Here is a 9,788-nt window from a genome sequence, read left to right on the forward strand (position 1 = left end):
AGCTAGGTTGCCATCTGATACAGAGATTCTTCATAGCTATATGCAGAGTATTTGGAGTAGATAGATGACCAGCAAGACCAAGGTTAATAATGCTCATGGATGCATGTAAACAATCTTTCCGACATCAGTTCTTCTAGAAAGTGCTTTTGTAAATAAGTAAATCTAGATTAGAAGTCTGTATGGAATTACATACTTGCAGAAGATGCCCATGTCAATCAAATTGAGCAGAGGTGGCGCAGTGAGTGCTGTACTGCAGCTACTTCAGCTGACTGATAGTTCAGCAGATCAGCAGATCAAATCTCACCGGCTCAAGGTTGACTCAGCCTTCCATCCTTCTGAGGTGGGTAAAATGAGGACCCAGATTGTTGGAGGCAATATGCTATTTAGTATACTGTCTTTGATGTAAGCTGCCCAGAGTCGTCGGAGAGTGGGCGGCATAGAAATATGATTAATAAAATAAATATGATTAATAAAATGCCAGTTCTGGGACTGCAAAGGGTCAACATGCAGGGTGTGATGGAACTGGAAGACCTACAAGCGTGCGTGAAACAAAACAAAAATTTGTGTTTACAAGGTTCTAATCACTTGACTTGACAATAGCTATAGATTTTAATAAGATGTGATGTGCTAGGGAGGGAAAAAAACAAGGCTTTTACTTTAATCAATGCACATCTTGGAGACATATTCCTTTTCAGAGTGTAATAGCCTGCCAGAATCAAAGCAGCAGACAAAGGATGCTTGATCATGTGAACAGGGGCTTGTAATTGGCAACCACTGTCCCCATAGCCTATATCCTTTGCCTGCAATGAAAAGCATGCAGTACACATTTCCCTGCCACCATCAAGTGCTCTTGAGATGAGAAACAAACATCAGAAATCCCCTAGAGTGGGCAGCTGTGCCATGCACCATTGTTCGCTTCTTTGCTGGCGTTAAATCTAGCCAAACGGTGCCAGGTTTCTATGAGGCAACAATCCACAGCCTGGGCAGTATCTGCTTCTCCTTGGGTAATTTCCAACCCTGAGGTCAGGAGAGTGTGGGAGGAAGAAGAAATCATTCTACTTCCTTCCCAACCCACCAACTTCACATGTTCATAAATGGCTGCTCAGTCTCGTCTTGGCAGGATGCCCTTTAATGTCAGGTCAGCAAAGCAATAGTAGTGCTATCTATTATCAGCCTATTATTGGACAAGACCAATTTTGCAAACAGCATCCCTTACTCACTCTCTCTTTCCTAAACTTACAGTCACCACAAACCTCAGTAAGAGAATGATGACGCACCATTAAATGAAATATTCAACCTACCAATGAAATGTATAAATTCTGGGCCATAACTTTTCTCTCCTCTGCTTTTTTATTCTTAGTCTCAATAAAGAAGGAAGAAAATCAGAATTCGCACTATTTTTTGTTAACTCGAGAAGGAAGAAATGTCATTCACTGTATCACTGGAATATAATCTGCATACTGACTCCCAACTTTGATTGTAGATTAGTATCAGTATCAACCCAATTGATGTGACTTGTTAAACCAAGACTGATGGCAGAGGAATACAGCTACTCCATAGCTGTGGGCCACACTTGGCATTTAATTGCATCTCAATGGCCATATTCTGAAAGTAGTGGGCAATGTCAAGACAGTAATTTGTACTCAATTATAGTTAAATAAAGTTTATATGATTACCACCCACTTAGGTATTGAATAATGTTTACCTTCTATTGCGTTGCAAATTCCAGTTCAGTAGTATTGGAATTTGGGAGGTTATACCATTGATAGTTGGGGGACATTAGGCCTCAGGATTTCACCTCTAATTCAGGGCTTAACATTATGCACAAGATCAGAATTTAAAGTGAGCCCATTGAGACTTGTTCAGTACACCATCGTTAAAATAAACAATGGCTAATGCATTATACAAATCCTACCACACAAAGTGATGCTTGGAACAGACCGAAATGTGGTGTGACACAAAAGAGGGCCTGAAATCTGACATTTAGGAGCTCACATAAATTGCTCTGCATGAGGATTACATACTGAAAATGGAGACATTCAGACTGAAATTTATTTGATTCAATAAAGACAGGAAAACCCTGAGTATGCAGCCTTCATGGTGGCTTTAGGGGGGAAAAAAAAGCAATTATTTCTCCAGTCCTGTTTATTAGATGGAATGTTTGACAAAGGCCAGAGGAAAGGGGAAGTAAGGAAACTGGAAATTATAACTATTTGGAGTCAGGGTATACAATGCAGGCAGATGTGCATAATTAAAAATATTCTTCCTTTTGTGCCTCTCCCTTGTACCTCCTCACAAAGTTTTTGAACTGTGCCTTTTACCAAAGTTTAAAATAGATCTGCCAACCTGGCATTTCTAGAAAAATAAATAGATTCTCAAGAATCAAATTAAACTAAAGTATAATCATGTGATTTTTCAAGATTCAAAAGGAAAAAAATTATAATATTTTTCTTGGCTCTTATATGTTGCGAAGTGTACAACTCTTGTACTATAAAGAAAAATCCCTAAATTCCAGCTTCATCAAAATGTATATTTATCCTAGAATATATATGTGTGTGTGTGTATGTGTGTGTGTGTGTGTGTGTATGAATTTTTTATTAATGTTTTTAATTAAATTTAGAGACATTAAGAAAGAAATACATTTAAATTCTGGATCATCCAAAGCTTCCTTCCATCTTACTGGGAGTGAAGAGTTATTAAATTTGTTCATAGCTGTGATGAAGAATTAAAATTCTTAATAAAAATTATATTCTTTCCTTATACCGTAATATGCTTAGATACATTATTTGGACAATAGACAGAGGAGACCAATCAGCTCTCCCATCATGTTCTAAACCTGCTTTTTAAAACATACAGTTCTTAGAATTTGGATCTTTATTGCCTGGGCGTGTTCTTTTCTTGATTTTATTGTGTTATTGTTTGGTTGTGTGTGTTTTTTTAAAAAATAAATGTTTCTTTATTTGAAAAACTCTGAAGTCAAGTGTTAAGAGAAAAACAAACATTTACTTATACTACATCCCTGTCCACAGAAAATTTCAGCTTTTATTATGGGATATCATTAGAAAAATTCTGAGAAACTCTCAGGTTAACTATGAAAAATTCAGACATTTTGAAAACAACAGACCAATAAACTTTTTCATTTGTAATTATAATACAGTTGATCACATACAATATGGCACTCGTTCTGGAAAATCATGATAATTTTAAGGACACGATTAATAGTTTCTAAATCTTCAGGATGTAGTACTAAGCTGTGGTTTGTTGTGATATACACAATTGAAAGAAGCTGCAATAAATGTAGGGTTTAAAAGCTCCTTCTCAAACTTACATAATTTAGATAAGGAACTTGCTTCTGCTTTTAATTTAATCAAAGCCTCCCAAATTACCTGAGTAGGAATTATGATTAATATTGATAAAGAGTTAATTCTGAAGCATAATTCAGAAATCATTTTTGGAATGGGCCTATTTGAATTATCATTAATACAGGCAGTCCTTGACTTACAACAGTTTGTTTAGTGACCATTCAAAGTTACAACAGCAGTGAAAAAGTGACTTATGTCCGTTTTCCACACTTACGATAGTTGCAGCATCCCCATGGTCATGTGATGAGAATTCAGATACTTGGCAATTTATGACGATTGCAGTGTCCTGGGGTCCTGTGATCAGCTTTTGTGACCTTCTGACAAGCAAATTCAATGGGGAAGCCAGGTTACTTAACAACTATGTTACTAACTTAACAACTGCAATGTTTCACTTAACAACTGTGGCAAGACAAGTCGTAAAAATGAGGCAAAACTCACTTAACAAATGTTTCACTTAACAACATAAATTTTAGACTGAATTGTGGTTGTATGTTGAGGATTACCTGTACTAGACAACCGATGACCTTTGGGACATCATTTCATAAATATTTCCTTGCCAGTTTCCTTAATTCAGGGAGATATTCAGAGATGTTTCTGCCTTCAAACTACCCCATGTTGAACAGCATAGCCCAGTCATAGATCAGGAGTTGACCACAGGAAATATTTTATGATATTTTGTTTTATATCATAAAATGTTCTATGATAATGTTTTTGTCATAAAATGACTTAGAAAATTTGCCAAAATTTCAATTCCACGGGTGTCATAGGTTTTGTATGTATTTTGTAAATTAATCCATTTATAGTAATTTGGTGGAAAGGGTTTTGCCATCTGATGTCCATTTCGCCCAGTTAGGGGTAGATACAAGAAATTTAGTAGCGTATATAGATTAGCTATCATATATTACTATATATAGCATAATAAATCATGACTGAAAACAGGCTGATGAAAAATTTGTCCTGGAAGTTCAAGACCAGAACTGCAGGGCAACACGCAAGGTTTGCTCCAATTTCTTTCTGATAGTAGAGCTAAGCTAAACAATACACATATCTATAGACCAGCATTCCCTAATCTTATCACCTTCTGATATGTTTAGACAGAAACTCTTCAAACTTTATATTGCATTCTCCAAAAATGATAAATGAATTTATACAACTGCGCCATCGTGAATAAAACAAGATATTTCATCGTACGTAATTAGGAGTGGATAAAAAATAATAAGTAAGTTTAATCATACTTTAGGCTTATTTTTATCAACACTCACATTTTGGTTTTCTCCAACCACTCAACACAAACCACCATTTTAAAAAGCTACACATTTTAAAAGAAGAGCTAAAAATACTGGACTTTATTTACATATAGAACAGTCTGTTGGAAACAATCTGCCTTCACAATATTTGATTGCTGGAAGGTTTTAATAGATAGCTAGATTCACAGATTTAGCCATCTCTCAAAATTCACTCTGGGTTTTGCTTCTCGCTGCTCACATTCAAAGTAGGTTTGGCCAAACAATGTGACAACATTGGTCCAAAAGAAAGAAATTGACTTTCCTGTTTTAACTCATGCTCACTCCACAGATTCAAAGAGATATGGGCTAAACAAGTCTGATTCATTTTATCAGGTCTAAAGGTTACATTTCATTGTGCAGTTTCAGACTTGCACGTACATTTTTTAAAAATTTATTTTAACAATAACAAAAAAGCACATTTGTTTTCCTGAATTTGTATCAAATACTGCTTCACAAATTCTTTCTCTCTCTTTCAGGAGATACTTCTGGAGGAGCAAGAGGCTCTGAAAACCTACCACAAAAAGGCATCAGGAAACATTTATTAAATTCTTGCTTTAACCATCATCAGATCCAGAATTCTCACTATTGTAAAAGTTGCTATATAGTGTGCCCATAAAATAGGTTAGAGTCATTTGTGCCAGTGTTTGTTTTCCTGCATATAAAGTCCATTAGATGGTTTTCCAGGTGAACACCTAAAGAGTGGCATTTAACAAAATATAATTGCAGCCATTTTCCATTGTTCTGATTGTTTCCCCTCCAGACATATTAATGACACTTCTCTTTGCCATCTGCGGCACTAGCTCCTGGCATATTAGAGATGTGCATGTCTCAATTATATGGGAATTGTTCAAAATCCTGGACTCAATTAATCTAATTCTTCAGGCCTGCCCATACAATGGGAAAATTTTCACCCACAAGCCCCAAATCTCCATTGTACAAAATTGCTTGTGACATTAGAGGTTTGTGGTATTTGTAATGGTACAAAATGAACACAGCAGATACACTTAGTCAAATACAAAAGGAACACTGATGAACAATTCATGGTTCTTCTGGCCAAAATCATCTTGACCCAACAATGCTGAGATCCTATATGATTTTTAAAAGAAAAACATGGCTATTATATATTAAAAAAACAAGGTGCAGAAATCTGAAATGAAATAGGGAAAAGAAATCAAGAGAGAGAGGAGAGAGAGGAGGGAGAGAGGGGGGGGGAGGGAGGGAGAGAGATAGAGTATTGATTAGAATATATCTGGATTTCCAGTAAGCATCTGATAATACTGAAGGACAGTAAAATTAATAATATTGTTTGAATGTTTTATTTTGTAAGAGTTATCTGTATTTTTTTTTTTAAAAAAATCAAATGCAAGGTAGCAAAGAAATATATAGAATGTCCATTTCTTAAAGTGAAACTGTATATGTAAAAAGAGCAGGATAGGAAGAATATTGATGCTTTTGAATTTTGGAGAAAACTTCTGAGAATACCATGGTCAGTCAAGAAAACAAGCAAAGGGATCATTGAACCAAGCAACCCACAGTTCTTACTCAAGGCACTAATGATCAGGTTCAAATTACCCTAGCTAGCTCTCAGGACTAGCTCTCTGGAAAAAAGGTGTTATATATTGTCCTACCCAAAGGGGAGAATGTTAGGAAATGACTATTACCTAACTTGTTGGGTTGGCAATATATAAACCATCAATATAGCTTTAAGACTGCTGTATTGCATCATACTGTGTCCTGATTGGTTAGCTCTGTAGCCAATGTCCTTAAGAGGGAGCTAGAAACATGGTTTGTTTTTCTTTGCTGCTCTTTGCTGTTTTGTGCTCTCTGATATCTCTGTATGCTACTGTTTGCAACTCCAGAAGAACTGTTTATTGTGAATGACTATGACACTGGTAAGAAGACTTTGTTATTGGATTATACCTGGACTGTCGTTTTGACTATCTACTGCTTTATATGTGTATGAGCTGGACTGTTTATTGGACTGTGCCTTACTATTTCCTGAAAGTAAACACAACTCAGTGTATCTCTGTGTTGGCTGTGTTTATTTGTAACTAATCTCAATCACTTTCATGTGCACACCCTTGCTACTCAAGGGTTACTCTGCAAATTCCTTAACAAGCCCTAATGCTGGAAAAGGTGGAAAGAAAGAAAAGAATGGGATGAGAGGTGATGGACTCAGTGACAGTAATGAAGAAGACCTAAACGACCAGGTTAGGGACAGCTCATCAAGGAGAAAATTCATCTGTCAGGACTTGATGGCATATATGGTAATGTACATATTTACATTCTCATAAATAAAATGCCAAACACTTAGTCTGCTAACCAAATTACACAAAAAGATGGATGAAATTTAAGTTCTCTAAGGCCCTCCTTCAGTGGATCTAAATGAAGGATCAGCAAACTGTATTGCTTTTACGGGTCATTCCTTGAGAGTCTACCATCTGGGGCCAATTTTCACAAAGTGATACAAAGTGGAGCCAAACACATTGACCTGCTTTATCCCCTGAGTCATACTGTGAGGCATAAATTCATAACCAAGAAGTGCAGATCAAAGAATTCAACATCAACTCCTAAAAACACGATACAATCTGTGGGCAATTTGGTTATATGTCAATCTTCACTACATCATTGCAAAGGAATCATTGATTTCCCCTCATCCCCAGTGGTAGTAGCCAATCTGTTTGGCAGAATGAACTATGAAGATATAATAGTATAATTTTAGCATGCTTATAATACCAATCTCAAGAAGTAGCAGAAATTCCAATATATACATTTGGGCTCTCTAGAATACACTACATGCAGCAGAATAGACAGGCAATGAAATCTTATAGAACGTCTACACTATTTTAAATGAGTTTACATTTCCAGGACCAGGTAAAAATGATATTTCCGGGTGCTGAAGAAGCCTGAAGAAGTTATTTCTACGTTGTGTGTGAGGATTTCTGGAGTGTGATGAGTTGGAGGATAGAAAATAGATAAATTACATAAAAGATCCCAAAAATTTCAAACCGGTCTGCTTGTCATATGCTCTGGGTTCTTTTTTGGAAGAAGCGATGTCAAGAAAGTGAGAATGAGGAACCAGGTTAGAACAGAACAACACTTAAAACCAATGACTGAAGATGCAGAGAAATAAATCCTGGGCTAATTATTTGTCAAGAAAGAACTGGCTGACCAAGACACAGCCTTCCTCAATATATAATGGATTCAAGATTTCTATATATCAAAGAGCAGAGGGCCATCTTTTAAGAATGTTGTTTTATCCCACATTATAGATCTAGCATAGAGCAGGAAACAAATAAGAGATCTTCAAGAATCCTTCCAATTCTATGGACCGACTTAGGCAGCAAGATGACTTGGGGGAGCAAAGAACCAAAAGGAAACCAACTGGGGAAAACTGAGAGAGGAAGTCCACTGGCCAGAAGGGTTTCTAACATGCATTTCCTCCAGATCAGATAAACTTCGTTTTATTTTTGTAACTTCGAGGAACAATCGATGGGCACCTGGTTTTAAAGCAGCCAACAGAAAGCTCAGCTGCCTCCACCTTTTTAAATGACAGAATCCCAAAGGCTGCATTTTAAGGTAAGGATATCACGCCAACATCAAAGCACAAAAAGGCTAATTCCTTAGCAACCAGAAATGCGAAAACGGCAAAACGTTACACGCCAGCACTTAGAAAGAGAGAAAGGGGTGGGGTGATGGGGGGAATCACAACCATTGCTTTACTACACCAACAAGCCAACCGGGCAGAAACTACTCCAGACTTCACCACGCTTCATCGCCTCGCCGATCTCGAACGATTCAATGACCGGCCGGGCTGGGGTAGAGCCAGAACCGTACAATGAGGGTTATATTATTTTGGATTTGCAAACCAACCCGCCTCAGTCTATCGTCGGGGAGCAAGGAAGGCCCGCGAGGGGCTTCATCGGCGCAAAGAAACCATGGGGGTGGACGGAAAGAGAGGAGGAGGGAAGGAAGTTGGAAGGTCCCTTGGGTAAAGATCCCCCCACCCAAAAAAGGGGGGCGATTTTACTGACACGGACGGCGTAATTCGTCCTGTTTGGAAAGGCACAAGCACCGATTCTTAGGAGGCAAACCCTTTCAAGATCTTAGCTGAAGACCCGAAGCAAACAGCCGGTTTTCCATTACGGACAATCAGATCTGGAGAACAGCCGGAGGGGGAAATCCGAAGAGCCAGCAAACGGCCGAAGCTTCGTACAGCCTCCGGTTTGAGGGAAGGGAGGAAAAGCGGCAAAGACATGCAAAGCCACCACGAAGGCGGAGGGCGAAAGCGCACCTGCTGGTAGTCGTCGTCCTTCGGGCGGAAGGCGTTGGGCACGGGTCGCAGGCTGAAGCTCAAATGGGGGAACCCGTGCAGCCACGATGTCCACCAAGGCGCGAGGTACTCGGCCCGCGCCGCCAGCAACATCGCTCCCGCCGTCCCTGCTTGCAGCACCGGGGCCCTCGAAGCATCCGCTCGCGCCCGCACGCGCCGGTCCACTCCGAACGCTGGCCGGAGCCCTGCCTTCCCGCGTGCCGCCTCGCGGAGCTCGCCCGCCAGGCCCCGCCCCCCTCTTTTCTTTTCTTTCGAGCGGCAAAGGGCGCGGAAGCTTGAAGGGTTGCAGCCGACGCCCCCTGCAGGATGTCGGAGACGGTGCTCAAAGGGCTTTCCTGGCTCGGGGCTCTCCCCCCCCTCCCCCCGCGTCAGTCGGGGGCACAAAGATTTGCTTGCTCCAGGCGAAAAGAAAGAAGGTTTTTTTCCCCCCCTCCCGCCTGGAGGATGTCCTCGCTCGTGGGAAACCCACTCATGCCAAGTTGTGAGGATCGCACAGAAGTATTTCAAGGAGGATGTGCGTGGGAGGAGCAGAGGGGTGGGGGTTACTGCTCCTGCCACTCCCTCTGAAATAGAATGTACAATTTGAAACCATCAAATGCTTTTTTAAAAAATATTTCATTCAAGGTAGTAAAACAAACGAATGAGAATGTTTACAGTATTAATATTAATAACAAGTTATTTCGGGTTTCTCACATGCTCCTAATTACTGGATAACACTTCAGTGGAAAAAAAATGGAGGAAAAATTATATTGACATGGAATGAAGTGGGAAGAATTTAATCTTATTCTTTAAAGGGCTCTGCCAACC

At 39.3% G+C, this 9,788-nt stretch overlaps 1 protein-coding gene across 1 annotated transcript in view; it reads right to left on the bottom strand.

The window, feature by feature from the left end:
* The window catches only part of TTYH2 (tweety family member 2), a 63,501-nt gene extending 54,427 nt beyond the window's left edge, over window positions 1–9,074 (bottom strand). The window contains exon 1 of the mRNA XM_070934727.1: window positions 8,943–9,074. Coding sequence (XP_070790828.1) covers window positions 8,943–9,074 — 132 coding nt within the window. The remainder of the gene's footprint in view (window positions 1–8,942) is intronic.
* Between the last annotated feature and the right edge of the window lie 714 nt (window positions 9,075–9,788).

This window comes from Pituophis catenifer, unplaced genomic scaffold, assembly GCF_029215685.1.
Source record: "Pituophis catenifer annectens isolate HBS135680 unplaced genomic scaffold, rPitCat1.0.hap2 SCAF_2, whole genome shotgun sequence".
Taxonomy (NCBI): domain Eukaryota; kingdom Metazoa; phylum Chordata; class Lepidosauria; order Squamata; family Colubridae; genus Pituophis; species Pituophis catenifer.